This window comes from Pyxicephalus adspersus, chromosome 8 (genome assembly GCF_032062135.1).
Source record: "Pyxicephalus adspersus chromosome 8, UCB_Pads_2.0, whole genome shotgun sequence".
Classification (NCBI taxonomy): Eukaryota; Metazoa; Chordata; class Amphibia; order Anura; family Pyxicephalidae; genus Pyxicephalus; species Pyxicephalus adspersus.
The window spans coordinates 40068375-40092625 of NC_092865.1; the positions used below are offsets into that span (position 1 = coordinate 40068375).

At 35.8% G+C, this 24251-nt stretch overlaps 1 protein-coding gene across 1 annotated transcript in view; it reads right to left on the bottom strand.

The window, feature by feature from the left end:
* The window catches only part of C8H1orf21 (chromosome 8 C1orf21 homolog), a 57286-nt gene that overhangs the window by 19715 nt on the left and 13320 nt on the right, over positions 1-24251 (bottom strand). The window contains exon 2 of the mRNA XM_072420115.1: positions 794-992. Within this exon, the coding sequence (XP_072276216.1) occupies positions 794-887 (94 nt within the window). The 5' untranslated portion in view covers positions 888-992. The remainder of the gene's footprint in view (positions 1-793; positions 993-24251) is intronic.

A 24251-nucleotide genomic window follows, 5' to 3' on the forward strand; every position in this document is an offset into this window, starting at 1 on the left:
ATTGGGATCAGTTTTTATCATGGATAATGGGCCTAACGATAAGGGGATGTAGTAAATGTCAGGAATATGATTTGAAGTGGTTTAGGTGCACATTGGTTTTACATTTAGCACCCAACCCCAAATGTTCAGAATGAAATCAGTTTACTAACCGACCCTTCCTGTGAAGTTTGTCAGTTACACAAGTTTCATTAAGCTAATACAATGGTTTTTTTTTGCCTTCTCCTTGCATTTGTAGCTTTACAGTCAATTCTAAGCCTGCTGACTTCACTGGCCATGCATCATTTGCCATAAATATGAAGAAACAATGAATCCAAACCTCATTATTTTCCAAAACAAGTATAATTATATGATTTTTTTTTTGCAAACCAATGCCACAGACGTATTTAGGTAAGACAGGTAAGAGTATGGATTAAAAAAGGGATGTATGCTTAACCAGATTTGTGTTGGTGACTCCATGGGTGGGTTAGCCTAAACAGTTTAGGCATTTTTAAGCAAGAAGGATTTTCCCTTGGTGGGTCCTACTTTGGCAGGGGCGAACTGGATGGACTGCAGAGCAGATCTAAAATGCACCGGTGGAATCATATCTTGTGTTAGAATGACCTGGAAATCTGAGAATATATTTGAAGTCTGTGGTTACATCAGAAAAATATGAGCTGCATACTATAATCCCACCAGTAAAGGCAGATGGAAAATATTACGGAAAGTTCAATAAACATTATTGTGGTTGTAAAGTAAAAATCCCTATAAAGCCTATAATGTGAATTAGGTCTTCATTATATGGGAAAAAACTTACCACAAAAGGCATCTCCATTTTGGTAGTTCTTGCCGTTTTGTGTATCCTCCTCGTTCTGTACAGTAGATACATGTTTAGCTGAGGCACATCCCATATTTATCCAGTCAGGTCCTGACTGACTGATCGGAAATAAATCATTTCTAGTGGAAACCTTTTAAGATCGGCCATGAACAGAAAGTTGTATTCACCATTGCTGAACCTGCCAGAAAAGATAAGAACAACTTCAGACTTAATGTGCAAATTCTTAAGCAAATCTAGAAAAAGAATTTAAACAGAAACAGTTAAAATTATGTTCACTATGGTCAGTGTTCTTCTTAACATGTTTTGTTTAGTTGATATTTGTATAATACAGGATATATTTTAGTCTGGTATATGCCGTTTTGTTATCTGTAATATAAATTTCACACAGTAATATTTTTTCTTTCCTCTTTAAATGCAGTGGTGCTTACATGAAATGTGTTACCAAAGGAAACATTAGCAGCCTTCTTAATAATTAAAAAAAGTTTTTCTATAACTTCGGTTTTTGTTTACTTTGGGAAAATAAAAGTGCATGTTGTGCCTTGCTTAAGACCATCACTGGCATGGGAAGTGTGGGAAAAAAAGGCATTGAAAACCAACCAGTATTTCTAATTTTATTTCCTAATCTCCCTAAAGCACTGAACATATGGTCTGACTGCATTAGCTGTATGAATCCAGCAGATTACTTTTTAAACAACCACTTTGTATCACCTTCCTCTACCCAAACCAATTGGAAAGCATTTTTTCCTCCAACTGCATGGACAATATTCAAGCTTCCTATTAAAAAACAAAACAAAATATAGTTATTCGTCTCAAGAACTTCATTTTCATTTCAAAGTACACTGTGGCCCTTTTGTTATAGGGTTTATATGCCAAAAAAGCAAACAGAAACATCTACTTGGAATGTATTGTTCTGTCTGACTGCCTACATTTCTATTAATGTAAAATGTATCTATCTCTACACACACACAAACCAAAATACTTGCAGTATTTTCTGCTATAAAAAGTGGCTTTACATAAGAACATCTTGTTTAATAATATTAACATGCAAGGAACCAGATTTCTTGTGTTATATTGACCAGTAATTTCATAAAAACATGGGGCCTGATATTAATCAATATTATAAGTGAATAATATTTAGAAAATATTTGTCAAAATAACCCCTGAAAGTAGTATCTACCATACAGCTTGGTAGCTCCTCGCTGGTGGCCATCCCTAGTAGGATTCAAAGAAATTAGGATAATGGCCCTGATTTAATTAAAGATGTTAAAGGCTGGAGAAGATACACTTTCATCGTTGAAGTTGAAGTTTTCATCGTGATCCAGCAAACCTGGAATGGATTACATAAAAATAATTTGCTATTTGTTAGCAAATGTTTTGAATCCTGGACCAGGTACATTCTAGGTATGCTGAATCACCCCGCTTTAATGATAAAAGTGTATCCTCTCCAGCCTTGGACAGCTTTAATAAATCAGGCCCAATGTGTCTAGGTAAGGTTGGCTTGCAGTGAATATTTCTCCCCATTGGAGGGTCTAGAACTGTAAATATACTTTATGCACAGATACAGGTGATGCATATTACAAATCTAAGTAGGCTAATAAAATTCATACTGTATGATCATAGGAGTAAACTAACTAGTCAGGATCACAAACAGCCTTCTAACATATTGGCCAGGAATATATGGGTCAATGAGTTATGCATTGTATTCAATGAATAATTTTTTCCATGTATAGCCAGAGTTCCACTCCTTAATGTCTTTTCTGTTTGCTAAAAGTTGTGCTCCTGAAACATTTGTAAACATGACATTTTGTTCAATGTATTTTGTACGAGTTGTTCTAGCAATGTGTAGAAACACATATATATATTTACACATGGGATTAATGCTTCCTACATCGTTCTGCCTGTAGCTTGTTTCCCAAATCTAATTAATATATGGAATGACAGGGTTAGCTAACCATGAACGAAAGCTGTAGAAATAGGACAAATTGAAATACTGACTGCCAGTCAAGCATCCCATTATAAAAAGACAACTAATGCCACACAGTTGTCTAGGCTGAAATCCCAACATTTCAGTCCAGAAGAAAGTAAAGCAAAACCTCATGGACAAATAAGCAAATGTTGCTTGATGGGGGACCAAAAAACTCTTCCTGAACTTACAAAGACAGATGGATCAGTTCACAGGATAAAAATATTACAGTGCTATTTTAAGTAACTGTAATTGATAACAGCTGTGGGGAAAAAATAATTGTGTACTTTTTAGAGCTGCCAAATAGCCATAAACATGAAACCTCCTAATATTATAAAGCATTCGGTGCTCAGTGGGACAAGACAGGACATATAACAATTTACTATTACTAAGTACATACTCTAGAGTATTGAATGTTGTGAGCAAGCTTTGTATTGCTGCTGCTGTCTTTCATTTTGTTAATGCTGCAAAAACAAATTAAACCCTAGTGCGTTCATCATAGGACAATACACACTTAAAAGTGAACATCATATTGAAATTATAGTAGACCTATAAAGCAAACAGGTTGTTGACATGTTCTCTAACCTCTCTTTAACAGAAAAATCATCTAGAGTAATAATATTATTATTAAACAGGATTTGTATAGCGCCAACATATTACGAAGCGCTGTACATTAAACAGGTATTGCAAATGATCGACAGATACAGACAGTGACACAGGAAAAGAGGACCCTGCCCCAAAGAGCTTACAATCTAGGAGGTAACAAGTTGAATCGATCATTTTCGGTCAAAATTCTTGTTCTGCATATATATATCATGATGATAGTGGCAAGTGGTGTGAGGATTAGGTACCTAAAATTATTGGATTAAATATCCCTGGCCCCTTTTTATGAACATCAGTCTTGCTGTAGACAATCCATTTGACTAGTTGATGACACTACCTATTAAAGTACATTGCGGTATTGCAGAATGCCTAAATGCTGGAGCATCGGCAGGAAAGCCCTTGGATTTTAACCTGGGCCATTGGTTTATAGACCTGGTAATCTACAGATTGCTGTATGATGGGGTCATAGAACAGAAAATATAGTCATTGTCTAAAGATTAAATACAAAGTTTTTGTCTAGCATGGAATCTGGAAAATTCTCCACCAGATGCTGCTGATTTGAAGGTGCTAGAATAAGATGCAGAAAAAAATATTAGTTTACCTTTTGAAAAGTTCCTTTTGTGTGCCTATTCCCTAGCCATCTGCCCGCTCCTTGGCCCTGACATGCATGGCAGTCTGTAAACAAGCATGCACGTGGCCCGTCAATGTTTGGCTTCTCAAACATTGATAAATAGAAAGTAACACAAATAAACTTGTGTATACACAGAGATTATGATGGCAAACCTCCTGCCCTCTCCCAACACATAAAAGAGATGATGTTACTAAATGCTGATGCTGGATTTTGTTGTGGTTTCAACTAATTATTGACTGCTTTTCTTTGCTGGTACAGGTGAATGGGGATGACAATAATGTTGTTTGTGTATTTAAAGCAGACTGGATAGAATTACCTATTGGCATTATAATGAAAAATAAATGCCCATACCAGATATACTTGCATGACTCCAAAACATTGTGCCAACCTTTGGCTAAAACTCTGGAAAAGCAGCATGCAAATGGCTGGAGCTGAAATTATCAGCCACCCCATGACCTGACAATATGTTTCATCTCTCTGTGGTATGTTGCCATGGTTCATTTGCATCCACTTCTTTTTCCCTTGATGTTTCTTTTTCAGTCCAAGGATCCCATAATCTTGTTTGTTCTTTTATTGTCATCATAGAATCCAAATGCAGATACATCATAAAACATTGCATTCATGGCTTTAGCTGCTGCTAGCCTACATCTACAATCTACAACTCACTCCTGCTCCAACACAGCAAATTGTGTGTTCAAGGTCCCCTAATTTTTCTAATTACTCCCTGCATTCTACACAGATTTTCTGAATTTACATTTGACTTAGATTTAGGTCACATGTCTGTTTTTATTACCAAGGCAAACAGTGTGGCCCTGATATATTAAAGCTTTCCAAGGCTAGAGAGGATACACTTTCATCAGTGAAGCTGGGTAATCCAGCAAACCTGGAATGGAATGGTCCAGGATTCAAAACATTTCCTAGCAAATGATTTTGAAGAAATCCATTCCAGGTTTTCTGGGATCACCCAGGTTCACTGACTAAAGTGTATCTACTCCAGCCTTGTAGAGCTTTAATAAATCAGGCCCTGTATGTGCCAAGACTGACAGCTGTAGGAAAGTGCTTGCATAGGCTAAGGAGCGCGCGCACACACACACACTCGTAAATGTGGGCAGGTAAACAGGTCAAGATTTAGGGAAGGCCCATCTGGTCAGATCCTACAGCTACTGAAGCACAAATTGTTGAATAATGTAATAATTGCCATGAGAGAAAGGTGAAAGTACACGTGTCTAACAACATATGGACCAGTGAGAGTGCACAAAGTTTTAGGATCACCATATTACCATCAAACAGACAAAGGCGCACTTGGTGCATTACAGCAATGCCAAGATAACTTTTACATTTCATGTTACCCATGTCACAAAACACCTAACATGGTCTTTTAATAAAAATATATTTGATCAAACAGCAGGGGACATGATCAGTCTTGCCAATATAGATACTTGTATGTAAAGGTTTCTAAGGTTTGAAAAGATACCAAAAAGTTGACATTTGTATAATTTCACATCATCAGTAAAAATTATTTTTAGTTACAATATGCAAATACGTTCTTTTAAAAACTCCCAGTTGTCTGTGCATTTATTGTAGTGTTCTGCATGCTGCTTTTGATGAGCCTACACAATGACGCAACCCATGGTAGCTAAAAATCAGTTTACATTCTGCCTCCCAGTCTCTGCCAATAAATGTTGTTATGGCAACATCTAATTCAGGAATAGTTCACAGCAACACTCTAAAACATACGGCAGATTCCCGGGAGAGGAATTAAAAACATGATACATGTATATACTGTAGGCCCTAACTATATATATGAAAATTGCCTAAACCTCTGCAGTTGTAGCATTCAGCGTTAACAATCATTGGTGTGGATGTGCACTGTTACACAATTATAGCCAAATTATCTGTCACTTATCTAGAGAGCTATGCAAATGTCACTGCATCATAAATCCTTCATTCTGAACAAAATTTTATTGTTGGTCTAAATGGTTTAAAGGAAAAGTTAATCCCATATATTATTTAATGGTATATACAATCTTTTTATACAAAATGTATGCACATATCAGTAAAAAATACAAGTAAAGCGTAATTAGCAAAAAGGGAAAAAAATCTAAAGCAAACAAATAGCATTCATTCCAGGATTTGTGCATCTTCTTTTAATATTAACCTTGCTCTTCAGATTTTTTTTTTTACTGTAGTTCAAAAATGTTTTCTATGCCAATTGTCACAAACACATCACAAGATGTAAATTGTCTGAACTGGTTGTCCACAGTCATAGCACCAAGGACCCCTCAGAGGGGCTCACAAGCTAATAGTATAAACACAATGTATATAGCCTTTGGAGCCACATCTGCTATTTAACGCAATGCCCCTGATTCATCAATGAAATCCGCGCTCGCTGGAAGCGCGAAAGTACGCGCGGCCAGCGATCGCGGATTACCGCGGTCCGGACTCGAGTATGCGCGTACACTCGCCTCACTGCCAGCCGGATTCCAGCCTTCACAACTCCGTGCGCGAGCTTTTTCAGTTGTTGAATAGCGCGATCGCGCACGATTCCGGATCGCTAATACGAATGCGCGACCGATAATCCGATTTTGCTTGATGAATCAGGGGCAATGTGGCCATAAGCATGTGGGTATAGGTTGAGCAGGGCAGGTATACCATTTTGAAACGTTGTAGGGTATGGAAGTAGGGTTTCAAGCAGGAACATACACATATACCAACATTTTTCACTGGGCTTTCAAGAAAAGTTAGAGCCATGCAGACATGATAGTATTTATTGGATGGTTACCAGATTACAAAAGTAACTCTTCAAAACATGTAAAGTTTTGTTTGCGTCAAGCTAGATCAAGAAAAACAGATCAAAGACCAAGAGAATAAAGATGTTACACATGAGTGGTATTAGCTACTGTAAAATTAAGGATATAGTGACTCTAATTAGGAGAATTAGACCACATTAAGAGGGGTCACTCACTAAATATTTGTCATGCTTGCTAGTCACTTCTGACACTGGATACAAAAGGCTTAATATGTATAAGCACTAATCAAATTGTTTGCTTCACTTTTGAATGTCTTCTGTTCCCAAGGAACGTTGTCTGCAGTATGTGGAACATGCCCGATGCTCCCGGCTCACTCCTGTCTATTGCTTTATTGCAGGAGAGTATTTGTAAGTTATTCTAAATATAGCCCAGGAAAACATACGGATTAGACATATTTCTGTATCCAGTATTTGATTGTAGAACGGCCCACTAAAAAACTATGCACATTAGATCTAGATGTGAACTTTTACTTGACATTATTATATGTTTGAAATGGCACAAAATAATAATTCACACTGATTAATGTTTTTGGAGCACACAAATAAAAAAGGCAAGGGTACAAGCCTAGTTTAAATTCTTGCTGACATTTGCCTTTTTGCATTAAAAGTTTTTTTTTTTTTACATTTAGTGGAAAAACACACACCGCATATGACACTAAACTTTTTGAATTTACTATGTGAACATTCTGGCATTGTACATGCACTCCAATGGAAATGCAAAACCTACTCAAAGTACGGCAAAAAGTTGTCATTGACCTATTGATAAATTTCATATGAGTCTAATCTGATGACAAAAGCCTTACATCTATTAAAATACACAGGCCCTTATTTAGAATAAAGGAGTTTTGCAGTATTTATAAGTTGTCATATCCACAATTTCTTATACAACTAAGGAGCAAGTTTGTTGAGAAGGTATTGTGTATGCCATATATCTACCTAGATTTTTTGCTACACAGGCCATGTGCTAGCTAATTGGTACCTTGACTGGGCTTATCAGGATGAAATCCTCAAACCCACAGTCAGACGATGCTGTCTGGGGACAGAAAATACTCGACCTCCTGGGGCCAGTGTGTGTAATCAGTTCCTGGAAGATAAAGAAAGTGATGCCATGGACTGGCTCCTACATATCCTAAATCCAGTAGAGACCCTCTGGGACATTATATTTGAGTGCAGATCAGGAGCTCACTAATGCCCTTCCAGGTGATCAAGGGTCTGGGTAGAGATTCCCCATCGCACCAACATCCATCTCATCAGAAGCAAACCCAGACATTGTAAGGAGCACATACCATGCACAAAACTAAACCACATTAACAGTTGGTTTAGTTCAAGCAAAATTAATCATTCAGTTTTCTACTTTGATTTTCAGTTTGTGATTTTGAATCCACCCCTTGGTGAGTTTGATTGATTTCAGGGTTTCCTAGTTTTTTTTTATAAACAAAATATATAGTTTTGCTATATCTAAAAAAAATAAATAAAAATAGGATGATTCATATACACAAAAACAAAATAACTACAGTGCACAGTCAAGTTGTGCAACATGAATTCTATAGCAGAATTTTAGGCTTGTCTCCAGATGATACACACAGACACTTATATAAAATATGCCTTTGCCTTTTCTATTTCTTCCCTAAGGGCAGAAGGTGTGCCAGGCTGCAGTGTGCAAGACAGCGTCATGTGTTTGATTGCCTTTTCATACAAGGGTCATTGCTAGATCTCTCTGCATATGTAAATGTTTACCACTTCATTTTCCTTGTGGATGTCTGCCAAGGAGACATGAACTTTACAGAGATCTGTATTCATTTCTATAAATAGCAGTCTCCCCTCATCTACCATCTTGTGTAGTGTAGGAGTTGCTGAAAACAGAATGAAATAAAGTTAACTGCCCTGCTTAAAAGAATATTGTTCAAGATTAATCAATAAACTCATAATGAATATTATTGGTAAAGTGAATTTCCGCAATGAAATAGAAAAGAAAATAATCCCTCCTACTCAATGTATAATTGTTATTTTCATAGACAGAAGACTGTTCAGTGTCTGCTTTCTGTACAGTTAATAAGGGCTAAATATTGGTCTCTCATGATTACTTCCAACTCTAAAAGGAAGATAAATACATGAACACTAAATTCAAAAGATAGTCTAGCCTGGGGGAAGGTATGTGCCATCCATAAAGTGATTTACCTAAAACCTAAACACACAAATGTTCCATGATTTCAAAGCCAAACTCCAGACACACACCTAAAAGCAGCTGAAATAGTTGTAGTGTATATGTGTGCATTTATATTGTACAAGTGAATTGTATTGCCTGAGGAAGATTTTTTTTCTCCCTGTTCTGTACTTCCTTGCAGATTCAATTGCAAATGTGTAATATAAGTTGATCTAAAACCTACCCAATTCTAGCGATAGAAGTAGCAAAACACCAATATGTTGCACCTTCTCTTTTCCCTACTAGTCATGTTTATGGTGTTAAAATGCCAGCATTTTGCACATCAATAGAGCCTAATATTATTCACCAAAAGTCTCCTAATAAGTAGATTGTCTTTTTTATTCCTTTTACTCATTTTCTAATTTTTGACCAGTGTTGTACATTTTGTGTAAATAAGCAATAATTAGGTCTACAATGAAAAGGAATAAAAACATGTTGATACTCCAGTCAGTAAGCTACTGATATTTCAAGTGGATATATACCATATTGCAAATTAGGATATTCAATACTCAGTGTACCAAATAAACTGTATTCTGTGTTCTTTCTGATTGCAACCTGTTTTTGTCTACAACTGCTAGAATACCGTAGTACACATTTGTGAAATATGTAGACCTTACAGTAATTGTATTCCCCAGACATCAATGGGTAAACCAGATGGAAATTCATTTGAGACAGATTTGTGCATCACGGAGGGTTGTAGGAAAGATTTCAGGTTAGCCTGCAGCAGCAAACAGAAAGGCATACACATAATTCCAAGAAATCCAGAAATTCCAGGAAGTCAAAGAGTAAAGAGGAACTAGTATAGAGTAGTGATGTGCACAATAAAACAGGATTCTAAAAAAAAGATTTAAAACATTCTCCCTCCTTCCCCTCTTTGCATTCTTGTTTTTTTTTTACCTTTTTGTCCTGGCTGGACCTAAAGCGTACCTAACTCTTTCACTTTACATACAAGGGTAGAGAACCTGTTTCTGTAATGTAAGAATTCATTTTTTTTGTTTATTTTTAGATTCAACACTTTAGATAAAGAAAAAAAAGGGTTCAGCACCGTCCCCTAATTCTCGTCCGCCTAGGCAGTCAGGAAAAAATGGAAGCGCAAAGCCTTGTCTTGGACACTCCTTCTGCACATGCCAGAGAAGCCTTTTTGCTCAAAAAGAAAAAATTTGCCGATCTCACGCATGCGCAGTGAGATCAGCAAAGTTTTTTTTCATCCTACGTCACCCGATCTTAGGCCTGGGTCGGGTGACCTAGGATGAAGAACCCAGAGAAGACAAAGATGGTGGCGGATGCCGAAATGATGTGGGAATGGATGCTGGACACCCCCAAAGTGATTGGACTGCCCTGTGGGATTAAAGGTAAATGTATTTTTTTTTTTGTTTTTGAGTACTGTTCCTCTTTTAGCATTTCTTAGACAAAGCTATCTGGAATTTGCAATTGTATTGTCACTTTGTACTTTAAGGAGAGGAACTTAAATTAGTGTTTCTCTCCATTTGCTCACTTTCAGTATTGGCTACTCATTGCTCAGGAACACCCTGATAGTGACATCACTAAACCATGAATTTCAGCATCCATCAGAGGGTGCATGTGTTAGGATCACAGTACAGATCCACAGTTAGAACACAGTTCTCACCCCATAGCAGGAAGTGCCTGGACAAGTTCAAGTGAATACAAATATTACCAATGTACAATTGGTTTGAATAATTATAGTGTGATTGGTGATTAAATTTTAATTTTGCAGCCAACCCTCCAGTCATATATAAATAAACAACATTTTTGTGGGTATACTAGTGGTACCACTCGGAGAGAGAAAGGGAGGGGTTTTTGGGCTTGATTATTTAGTATTCCAAAATATGTATATCAATTTTCATTAAAGAGTGGTAAATTTAAAATACAAACTTTTTATTAGGTCACTTGTATGACCCTTACACCAAATGCATTATATTCATGCAGTGGGGAGGGGTCTTGTTCTACAAAGCTTTACAATGGCGTCTATGAATGCTATATATTACACAGTTTAAATGTCTTTCAGCCTTTCCAGCAGGGGCTGCTGCAGTATAAGGGTGGACCAGACACTGCAGCAGCCCCTGCGGGAAAGGCTGCTGCCTGGCCCGCTAATATACCACCACAAACCTCTGATTAAACAGGGGGATCATACAAGTGATCTAATAAAAAGTTTGTATTTTAAATTTCCTTTATAGACATTTAAACTTGTAGGAGACCTGTTGCTTTGCTCAATTAGAAGCAATAACAAGCAATAACTCTATACCAAGCAAAAGATATAAATAGCCATAATCAATTCAGATTTTACAACCATGATAACTAATTGATTGGATGCCTATAACAGTACTTTCCACTAAATATAAATGGTCAACCTGTTCAATAAGTCATTTCCCCTTGAAACAAGCAAAAGCTATGTATTCCCCTATGGTATTTGTGACTAAGAAGTAACAAACACCAAGTTCCCCAATCCCCTGGTAAAAGCCCAGTAGGGCGAAACGTGTTGGGTTTTATGCGATATGAAATAACATACCGTATGTAATATAGCATTCATAGACGGCATTATATAGCCGTCTATACGGCAGCTTTGTAGAACAGGAACCCCTCCCCAGTGCATGAATAAAATGCATTTGGGGTAAGGGTCATACAAGTGATCTAATAAAAAGTTTGTATTTTAAATTTACCATTCTGTTATGAAAATTTATGTATATGTTTTGGAATACTACATAATCAAGCCTAAAAACCCCTCCCTTTCTCTCTCCGAGTGGTACCACTAGTATACCACAAAAATGTTGTTTATCAATATTACCAATGATTATAATAGACATTTTTTTTAGATTTAAAAGATTGAAAACAATTTTTTGGATTTACATTAACGTGTTAAAGCTAATGATATTTTAGTTATTGTGTTTGGATATACATTTAGGATAAACTTGCTAATTTAACGAGAATGAAGGGAGGCTCTCTATCCATAGGAACGATTCTATTTTGATATTATTGTGAAGATATCATTCTGGTTTTGTCATTGTAATTAAAGTAAAAACTGGTCTTTAGGTGTGTAATGTTTGTGACATAAACATATTTATTAACTAAAACACAGCAACAATTAAAATGTAAAAAAAAAAATGGATTTTAAAGGGAAGATTTTATAAGGGTAAATGTGGGGCTGGTATTTTAAAAAATGTTAGTTGTTTTTTTGGCATTCTGGGTTCAACCTATTTTGAACCACTGAGCTAAAAAGTGTTCTGAAATGCAGCCTAACAGCAAGGTAACTCTCATTTTCAGAATGAGTGGTAAGACATTGAAAAAAAAATTGAGGACTTGAGGAATTTTATGAAAAAATGGGAAAAGACCCTTATTATAAAAACTGAACAAATATCTGGGCAAAAAATGAAATGCTGGTGGCGAGGTTATGTAAACTTACTACGAGTCAAGGATGGTGCAGGGAACATTAGAGACCTAAGTAAAATAACCTCTCCCTGGTCAGAAATAAGTGCAATACTAAGCACGACAGTGCCAGTAATAACACCATTCAGCCCCTGTTAATAATAGTTAGCCACTGTATAGTGCTAAAATGTTATCAGCTTACCCTCTTCCTAAAATCTAAAAGATCTATTTTGTCAATGTACCCAACAAGAATGCGGTTTTATATTGTTAAGTGCCAATTTTCAGGATTGTATTGCTGTTTTTTTCTTTTTTTTGTGACTTATTTAGCAGAATATTGACAAATGTCAAGACAATATGGCTGATTTATTAAAGCTCTCCAAGACTGGAAAGGATACACTTTCATCAGTGAATCTGGGTGATCCAGCAAACCTAGAATGGATCTGGTCCAGGATTGAAAACATTTGCTAACAAATATCATATGATTTTGAAGAAATCCATTTCAGGTTTGCTGGATCACCCAAATTCACTGATGAAAGTATCTTCTCCAGCCTTGGAGAGCATTAATAAATCAGGGTTAATTGTGTGTAAATTTAGGTGTTGAATTGCAGCCCATCAGGAGGTTCCAGTCCCTGGAGAAAAAAAAAAGCTTCAAAAAACAAGTGGAGAAGTCATGTGCAAGCTTTTAGCACTGCTGCAATTGTTGATGTTCATCACCGAATTTTGGCAGATTGGTAAATCCCAACTAAAACAGTTACGGAAAGATATCCATGGAATGTGTTTAAATCTGATGAGCATGATATTGAGTGAACATCTCCAACTTGATTTTGCAGCATTTTGGGCAAAACGTATCTCTGTTGATCTACCCAGGAGACCACACAATAATTTCAGTAGCAGCACATGGGTTTCCTCTGGCCGAAGAAAATTTAGAACCAAATGGCAGCAGGAAAGGTCATCACCGCTATATTTTTTAGAAAAGGAAGGTATTTTGATGAACATCTTGAGGGCTAAACAGTTATTGCAGAATAATACACTATTTTTCTATGACAATTAAAGGAGGTATTGAAAGAAATTGGCAATTTCAGCCAATTGGAGAGCACTATCCCTATTCCTGGATAGAGTTTCTCTATCCAGGAACACAGGACTCCCTGTGTTCTTGGATAGAGAAACTCTATCCAAGAACACATACAACTAGTAAAGGGCTGCAATAGCAATCAGGGGAGCGGAGCTGACAGAAGAAATAGAAAAAAGAAATAAACACAAATTGTTCTTTGGCAATGCCTTCTCATACTCTTCTGCTATGGGTACTAGACTTCATATGCTTAGAATTAAACAAGAACCCATGTGGAGCACTGATGTCTATATCATACAACAGAGAGAACATACAATCTTTATAAACATTTCAATATGAATGACCAGGCTTTACAAAACTTTGTGAAAAATTAAATCTGCAGAGCAACAACAGAAAATTGCTTTATCGTCCATAGTTCATATAAACTAATCGCATCTAGAAATATTAGAGATGCTAAAATTGTCATTTTTAAGGTGCAGGCTCAAAGACGCCATGGATCTGGAACAGGATAGGAATCAGTTTCAGAAACTTCACCAGCAACTTATTTTATTGGAAGTTTATAAAACTGTTTAATCAGTATGCTGTAATCATGGTAAAGCCATAGATTTATTTACATAGAGGGTTCAAAACCTTGGTGCTCAAACTTTGGCAGACAGCAGAGTGTTTCCCGTACTACAGTAACAGAAAGTATTGGAAGACTGACTTTTGGTAGTTAAATGGGTTGGTTTGTTTATTTGACACTATTTTACTTTTTATGTGCTTTCTTTACCCTGTCTTTTCTAGCTTTCTTTTCTCTGATCTTTTAGAATGGATCTTGCTAAGAGAAATATAAAATGTGGCATGTAAGTAATTTTGACAGGTATGCAGAGAACACAAAAGGGAAAGCATTGAATCGTAAAAGGAATGTATTAGCAGCATTCTCTGGAACTGTCTTTAGAAGCTTGTTTCTAGTCTTTGACCATTTTTTGATGCATACCTTTATGTATATAAAGCCAAAACATTAATTTTTTGAATGAAGTAGTGAGTTGTAAATACAACTATGTAAGAGAGGATTTTCATAAAATTTAGATATTTACTCTGGCATGTTGTGCCTATATGACAGGAAGTGAAATGAATTCTCCTCAATCAGCTAAATATGGGAGGAAAAAAAAAAAAACAAGGGTTTTCGCTATTTCCAACTCAATCCAATTAAAAACAGTTTTGGCTCTAAATATACCTAAATATTTTCAATTATGTTAAAAAAAATCGACCTTAAATGTCTGTAACCACAGATGTTGGCAAAGTTAGGTCCAAGTAGACTAATATGAGATAGTTCTGAGATAAATTGGTGTTTACTGACAGGTTCACTAGATTTCCTAAGCTGCATAACCTACTTCAAGTGGCTTACACATTCCTCTTACCTAGTATGGGCACAGGAACTCTGATGCTAATAAAAGCCTATCAACAAAGACCATAACAATGCCCTATGTATACAAAAGTTTTCGATTATAAGGGAAGATCCCTAAGCATTTAGGTCTGAGGAGAAGACAAAAAGCCATTACCTGACCTGTGTGCTGTAAACCAGCGTTTTTCAACCTTTTTTGAGCCACGGCACATTTTTTACATTAAAAAAAAAATCCTGCGACACACCACAAATCAAAGATGTTACAAAATGACATTCTGTAGATAATTCTCTTGTCTCTAAGAATAAACAAGGCAACTAAGCTACCTACTGCCACCCACTGACATGGAAGAGTACTACATTACTCTGCCAGTCACTACAGCACAGACACTCGACAATGGTAATTTCCCACGGTACACCTGAAGATCTCTACCGCACACTAATGTGCCGCGACACTGTGGTTGAAAATCACTGCTGTAAACAGATAAAAAAAAAAAATATAAACATATATATATTGTAACCTAATAGACTGTAGTGCATTATCAGATAGGGCTACATACATCTGTAAAATTATTGTTGCTGGAAACTATCTTCTGACAGAGCCGTTCCATTCTATAGAGAGGGAAGAACAGGATGGCCAACGCTGCATCCACCAAATAATATGAAACAACTGCAGTTGTTAGCAGCCAGTTGTTTAGCAATCCATTGTGTTGGATTGCTAGAGTGATGGATGTACCAGTGCAAGATTTTCAGCATTCAGGAATTTATCTCCTTTGCAAGGCTTAAGAATAATATATTATAGTAAGTTAAAGAACTATGATCTGATACTGATCAGCTTTAACAACCAAAAATAAACAATAATAATTAGTGAAAGATTTGTAAATTTTAAAGTAAATAAAAATGCTGCAATGTTAATGTTACTATCTCTTTGGTAGGTGATGTTGCAAAGTCTAGGTCATGTACTGTGGGTCTCAGCAGATTGTAAAACACTATTCTAGCACTTTTCAGGTGTTAATGATACATAGACAAGTAAGTTTGGACTTCATGATGCAGTATAATAAGACTTTTATTTCTAGGTTTGGAGGATATTTGTTTCACTTATAGTAGCCAAAATAAATAGAATATACTTAAAGTAACCACAATAAATAGAATAAAGCCTTAAATAAGTCAAAGGTTATTTAATGAAACTTTGTGTCTGTAAAGGTTGCCATTCATCCAGGTCTTCGTACAGCTAGTAGTACAGTAGTTAGCCACATTCAACTAGACTTGTTCTTGAAATGATGGAGAGAAGTCACAGCTTTCCAAACAGAAGATGTTAATGAACTGTGAATCCTCTCCATCATTCTTAGAACAAGTGCAATAAAACGGGACAAACTACTACAAATCAAATACACTTTGTAAACTGTATAACATGCAACATACTCGCAGCAGCCTTCAAGTAGCAAGCAAGTTTGTGGTCCACTCCCTGAGATGGCTTTCACAACTTCAGCCATGGAATGCATGTTCTCTGGGAACTGTTTTAACCCTAAGCCCAGGGCTCACAGATATACAGCTGGGTGTTGTAGCTCTGAAACCCCACACAAAAGTCTGCAGAAACCAGTACACAAGCAAATTCCAAATATTATACTAGTCTAGATCTCGATGTTTGCATGTCACCATTCTAGACAATCCTGGAGCTCTCGACATAAATTGACAAATTTGCAAAGAACCCCATTGCTCAAACGTATTTATAATGCAAAGAATACAATGACATAGCTGAAAATATCTAGCTTACCTATCAATGGATTTACAATAATTATATTTCCATTACTTTGTGAACTCATTTTGGGCAGCTAGTGACATGACTATGGATGTTAGTTTAATATCAATATGTATAATGATAATTTGTCTTTGACATGAAATCATTGCATTAAGATGTATATATGAGGATCAGGCATGCTTAACATGTATCATCCAATGTTATTGTGTTAAAGTAAAAAAAAACAGAAAAAAGTGAGATGATGTGAAAGAAATAAACCAAACAACTGATCTCTAGAAGTTACTCTAGGAATATTATTTCCGAACTAGCTTGAGTAAACAACAAAACTGACCATTGTCTTCAGGGGCCCCAAGGCCATATAGTAAGAGTAAAAAAGCTGCAGGTTTGTAACCAGGCATGTAAATAACGGTAAGATATATATGGCAATTCCCTACCTAATATGAAAGCACTCACAAAAAAAGAAATATTGGTGATGTGGTTATGAACCTAACAGCTACTAGAAGCAAAAAATATTCCCACAAATCTGGCTCCCCAGGCCATCTAAATATTCTGACCACAAATCAAGCTTAGGTCACGTGCTTGGAAACCAAAAGCAGAACTAGATTGAGCCTAAATACATTAATATGCTTTATGTAGTTCATAAAGCATTATCCTTCTGATGAATAATACTGAAAGCATAGTTATTTATTTAATGGTCTCCTTGTATTTTCTTGCGTGGCCATTTTGACAAAACCAGTATATTTAAATGTTGGCTCATATGGTTCTACAAGGGGGTACAGCTGGACAGCCCTAGATTGGAGGAATGACTTCTTTTATGAGCATAATGAAGGAAGAAAGAATGCAGATAGTACAGAGGTCCCCTATGAACACTTTGTATGGAATCTGTATTGAAGTACTTATATCTGCAGTTTGTTCACCTTAACAAAATCCATCTTGGATCTAGGTACCTAAGGTTAACTAATTCATTCATTTTACAGCCCATGAAAACCCAAATAGTAGGCTACAGTATATTAGGTATATGTCTAAAATTCAGGAGAATAGGCATTTTAGTCAGTAAGCGGGTTAGGCATCTTTGCTTACATGACACAGATTACATGTACTCACTGATCAAAGACAATTAGTCCAGGCATTAAGAAAGCATAGGATAACAAGATGAGCTGTATGCAAGCTTTGCAGGATAAATTACTTTCAGTGATAGAAGACTGTGATCTAACAGTGCAGGTTTTTCTGATATAGTCACCAAGTAGTAGGCTAGTGGCAAAAAAATGTAATTTTTATGAAATACACAAAAGGGGCAAATTTACTATATATGTCATTGCAATGCAACATTTGTTTTGTCAGTCATTGCAATTTTTCAGCAGAGACTTAATTTGTTTTTTTTGTGACTGTCAGCTCCCTAGAGATGATCAACTGTGGAATTAGGTAGGCAGATGCATTTGCAAAGGTTCTAATACCCCTACCCCATGGCCAAACGTCTACCTAATTGTTTGGTTTGCTTCAACTGTGAGATTTCACAGATAGGGTTATATTAGTCAAACTATATATATATATATATATATATATATTCATTCAAAATTCTTGAACTTGAATATTTGACCATTACTTTTTATTATTATATTTGCTATATAATATATATATATATATATATATATATATATATATATATATATATATAGAGTCTGAATTGGTGTTGTGGATGAAGTTTGCATTCGATATTCCTTCCATATATTGATTAGGGATTGTGCACATCACCATCTAATGTCTCTCCACTATTATATTTTTTGGAAGAACAAGGGAAGATGGGAAAGTATAAATTATAGAAGGCATTTCATAAATGTAAGAGAGACTGGCAACACCCCTAATGCTGTAGGCTTGTGTGAGGGCTCAAACATCAAAGAAAGTCAAAGTAGAACAAATTAATGTCCTAATTAGAGCTGTATCATTTTTCAGTCGTGACATACAAGGCTAAGTCTCTGTTCCACAAAATGCTCCTCAGAAATTTTATTCACTTAAAGTTAAAATGTGAGCAGACAAATACATGTGACAAGACCTTAAAACAGCAGAAAAAAAGTCTACTGACTTTTTTCATGATTAAACCTTCCCACTGTCCAATACTTTTAGCAGAAAATGCTGGGTGAAATTGCACTGACTTTCACCCATGTCCAGTTAGTTGTGCTCATCCCGTTTTTGAGTTTCTATTAGGGTATGGCAATTAAGTCTTTGGTTCAGCAAATCACTCTTGGTAATGTTTTCCAACCAGCCAATCTCTTGTAGCTAAGCAGAGTTATATTTTAGGCAGGCATATTATTAAGGTTTAGAACTTCTGTCGGTTTTAGTTGCTGGTTCCATTGTGGAGATTCACCTCTGTATCTGAATTAGTGGCCATTGACACTGAGCAAGACAGCAAGGGTAAGTCCAAATGGGGACATTTTTGTTTCAGAAACATTGGTCTAAAAAAGGAATCATTCTCATTTTGGAATTTGTCCTGTAACTTCTTGTTGTGTTTCTGGGGAAGCAACTTGAAAAAAATTCACCCAATGGTGCAGTTTTGGCTATGCATACATATTAACGTTTGCATGTCTTTGTGTTTATTTTAAAGAACAGCTGCTATAAATTATTTTACCTTATACTTGCTACCTTTACTTTAAATACACTTACTTTTGTATTTAGACCACTCATACAGGCCACTGTTCATTGGGTAGAAAAGAAACAAGCAAACTACTTACATAAAACTGAATTGCTAATGTCTGCAGGTACAAACGACAAAGAAAATGAAAACAAAAACAACCTGATAGTGAAAGTGTACATTACAAATTATATTGCATGCTGATGCACGTACTGTTCCTTAGGGCTCAAATTCCACATAATATCTGGGAGGATTTATCTTGATAGGCTCAGCACACAAACATACAAGGGTGTGGATATCAAAGTCAAAGGTAAAGTTTCTCTGCTGAAGAGAGCAATCCTACCGAAACAGTGATTATATATATATATATATCATTCTTGTTATGAGTCTTTTTTACTAATAGAGCCGAATAAGCAATAAGCTAAGTTTTCCATTTTTTGTATCAATAGTGTCCATACTTTATTATCCGCACATCATTGTTCAGGATAATTTCCAGATAGTGACAGCATAGATCTGGGCGATGGGACCTAGCAGGGACATGAACTATTCATCACATCCTGTCTGTGAATCAGAAATACCATTCATGAATAGAAGTTATGATTAACAGATGAGACAGTCAATAAGTAAGAAGGATGGGTTGTGGACAGCTCACATGGGGAAAATGCAGGCAGTCCATCAGCCCAGAAAGGAGTTAGGACTGAAGGAGACACTGGAGTTTCCAATGCTTGATCAGTGGATTCAGCAGCACACAGTAAAAGAAGGCCTCCGACTTCAGCACATGAGGCATATATGGGCCAAAAAGTTTGTATAAGATTTTAGTTATTGGTTAGATGAAAGTATTTAAAAAAGGGGGAAAATAACAAAAACATTTTTATTACAAATGCTAAAAAAATAATAAACCTATATTTTATTAGCCAGCATATTTGGCATTTAAAATATCTGATGTTTTTGACCAGTATGGCCAAAATTGTAGCTGCTAATCTGCAGTAAATAATTGAAGATGAGTAGCAGGATAGTGTGAGTCACAATTACACCTGGAATATTGGTGGACGCTTGTAGCCTACCAGTGCTGTAACACTTTTAGAAAGAGTGGGGAGTGATGAAAGTTCATCACTCATCATCAGTTTTTCAGTTCATCAGTCATGAAAGAAATCTCCACCTGTGAGTTTGCTGCCATAAGCTCTAGGTACAAATCCAAATTTGCATTTACTTCTATAACACTAGTTATTCCAGGCATTCAATGTAAATACAAATATACGAATATTTTTCCTCAATGACTTGTATTATCCTAATAATTTACATTAAAAGGTGCATTATTTTGGAAAAAGTCTGTGAATGGATGTTCAATTAGACAGGCCACTACACACCAGTATAAATCCATGCAGAAGATATTTACTGAATAAAAATGCCAATGCATTTTGTGCTTATGTACATCTCTAGTCACTTGTACAAATTAATAAAGCCTTTACAATAAGTAGTGTAGTCCTCGGGGAGCACTTAGCAAAATGCTCTGCAGGCTGCATAACAATTTAGAATTGAATTTTCTGTGGTGTGAGCTCCTAAGTGAAAATATGGCTTGAACAAATTCATGTGACAAAGCACAAATCGCAACAAAGGTTAATTGAATTAAATAAAATAAGTAAATTAGTGAACAGAAAAAAAACTCAGATTCACTCTCTGAAAGTAAACCAATAATGATGTAATGAAACATTTCAATAGGGTTAGTTCCTCTAAAATAAATACTGGAGCTGGAGAACTGAACGGTCTATTGGCTACTTGTGGATCTTTGAAAGATTCAAATAGATAGTTTATTGGGGGAGCATTACAAGCAGCATCACATCCTTCTCATGTATATATATATGTCCAAAAAAGAAAATAGTGTGATGATTTTTTAGGTGCTTACTACAGACAAAGTTAAAATTAAAATTTTGAATAGTTTATAGTGTATCATTTTAAAAACATATTACAAAAACTTGCATAAATACCAGAAAGATTACAGAATATATTCCATGTATAACATTAATGTAGATTATTTTGTATTCAAAAGGTAACTTGACGCGTTTCACTGTTGTGGATATCACATAGCCTAATATTGACTCATGTTGAAATCAATTCATAAACCATTTTAGTAACAGAATTACATAATAGTGTTTGGTATATAAGATGTTTTAGCCCAGAAAAAAGGTTTCAATGAGGTTCTCCTAGGGTCAAAGCTTTCCCATTTCTGCCTACAATTTCTCATTTTCCATCTTCCTAAAATAGGACTGGTTATTATTAGAATCCCATGTGGTGCACACCTGCGCTCCTTGATAGATGTTTCCGTGTGAAAACCCGGAAACACATAAGACACTTTGCTCCCATTCAGATCATGGTTCAAGTGCACCATGTTCCACGCTCCACCACTCGGTTTGGCAACTGAGTGCTGAAGTTTTACCTGCCTCTGGTACTCAAAGTGCTGGAGATTGTCTATGCCCGTATGGGGGAAGAATCTCCCATTACACAGGAAACGCCCTGTAATAATGAGAAAATGGTGTTAATTAGCACTAAAGGGTCACGGCATTCAAACCTGCATTTATAAGTGATTTGTGGTGCTTGCTGATATCTGATACATATATTCTAAAGGGGGGAAGACAGTCGAATTTCCTTGGAGGATGTGTACAAATTGGATGACTTGAATAAGTAGGTGCGATCTCTATCTCATGGGTCTTAATTTTTAATTGAAGTGCATTATAATGACAGTATTGCAAATATATATTTTTCGATCCTATTTATTTTTTGCTTTAGAACATATATATAGAGTTTCATGTGCTCGAAAAATTGTGTCCTTCTGAGGAAGCCTAGGGGTGAAAGGCATCAAGGACCTTTTGAACACAAAAGCACTAAAGGGTCACGGCATTCAAACCTGCATTTATAAGTGATTTGTGGTGCTTGCTGATATCTGATACATATATTCTAAAGGGGGGAAGACAGTCGAATTTCCTTGGAGGATGTGTACAAATTGGATGACTTGAATAAGTAGGTGCGATCTCTATCTCATGGGTCTTAATTTTTAATTGAAGTGCATTATAATGACAGTATTGCAAATATATATTTTTCGATCCTATTTATTTTTTGCTTTAGAACATATATATAGAGTTTCATGTGCTCGAAAAATTGTGTCCTTCTGAGGAAGCCTAGGGGTGAAAGGCATCAAGGACCTTTTGAACACAAATTATCTACACTAATGTTATACATGGAATATATACTGTAATCTTTCCGTATTTATGCAGGTTTTTGTAATATGTTTTTAAAATGATACACAAACGTTACAAAATTTGATTTTTAACTTTATTGTCTGTAGTAAGCACCTAAAAATCCTCACACTATTTCCTCACACGATCGCGATCCACCTGTTGGGCACCCCTGATGTGGACCATAATATAGTCTATAGTCTATATCAAATCAAGGGTCTACATCTGATCAAAAGGTATGCAAATCAGTAACCCATATTAGATCAGGGGTTCTGTTTTTACCAATATGCTTGTTGCATAGGTTAATCCACAAATTATTGTGGATGTGTTATTATTACACATGAAATTAAAAATGTACTTTTTCATTGGGTAAAACTGCAAGTAAAATGAGAAAAAAAATAATATTTGATAAAAGTTGGATCTTCACTTCAGAAGAAAGGAAGAAAATAAAGTAAAGTAAACCCAATTAGGTTAATGGAAGAGAGAAAGATGAACGAAAGAGAAAGAATAAGAGAACAGCAAAACTACAGACGTTTTGGTCCAGTTGCCTGCAGAAAGATAACGAAAGACCGCTAAGATAGCAAAGCAAGTGAAGAAGAAGAAAAAGAAAAAAAAAGAGGAAAGAATCAAAACAGAAAGCTGGAGAATTCGGAGCTGGGCCTCTGCTGCAAATTGTCTGAAGAAAAATAGCGAATTCATGGGACTCATTTCATATTGATTTGGGATATATTGTTATTACACTAACATTTACCATCTCCCAAGGTAATATTTTTTAACAAATTTGTGAGCTACAGAGGATTTCCCACAATGTTTTGATATAGCTAATCTAGCTGCTAGAATATATCAAAAGGTTATTGTTTTTGGAAACCGTTATATTGAATTTATTGAACAGAGGGGATCTAAATATAATATGGGTGATGGAATGTATCAAATTATCTTGGCCAATACTTAGTTTATTGCATTACAACCATACGAGGCACATGGTGCCTCATTGATTACCTAATTTTAGTGTTTTAATAGGTGTAGGGTAGAAATGAGAGATCCTTTTGCACCAAAGTACCAATGGTATCTTGTTTGGGACCTTTGGTATTACACAGTAATAGATAGAGTTCTGAAAAAATGTATTAATTTGCATAGGATGTTCTTTTTTATACAGTGGATCTGACCTAACCAGGAGGAGGCATATTTGTTTTAAACAAATAATAACTAATAGAATTTTACTGACCTACATTTTAGAGTCAGCATCTGTGCGCAGCAGTTAACTTCAAACACAACTCAATATCAATGAATAATTTAGTCCACTATATAGATCCTTTCATTAGAATCCTTAAAAATTGGAACCATTCTCATTACATGATCACATTATATATATGTTACATTTTAGCACCTACCAATTACCTACTTTTTGGTTTAATTTTGCTCTGTCCTTGATAAGGAGGGATGGTTTTATTTATTAAACTGTTGAATGCTTTGCTTTTGACAATTGTAATACGCCTCTTTAGGTAGATTGTAGCCATCTTACATTAGGTCTGCTTAAACCTACTGTAATTACTGGCTTACAATGTATAAAAAACATCTTCAAAAGATTTTCTTTAAAGAGGATGCCATTTGATATTTTCTCTTTTCTCTCTATATATATATATATATTTTCTCTTGGCCAATCGAAAGCAATCTTCATATTACTCTTTATTTAGCAAGAAATACTGGAACCTGGTAACATTAGGAGTCATTAGAATTTAGAGAAATGTGAAAATATCTTATTAGGAGATCGAAAAATTCTCA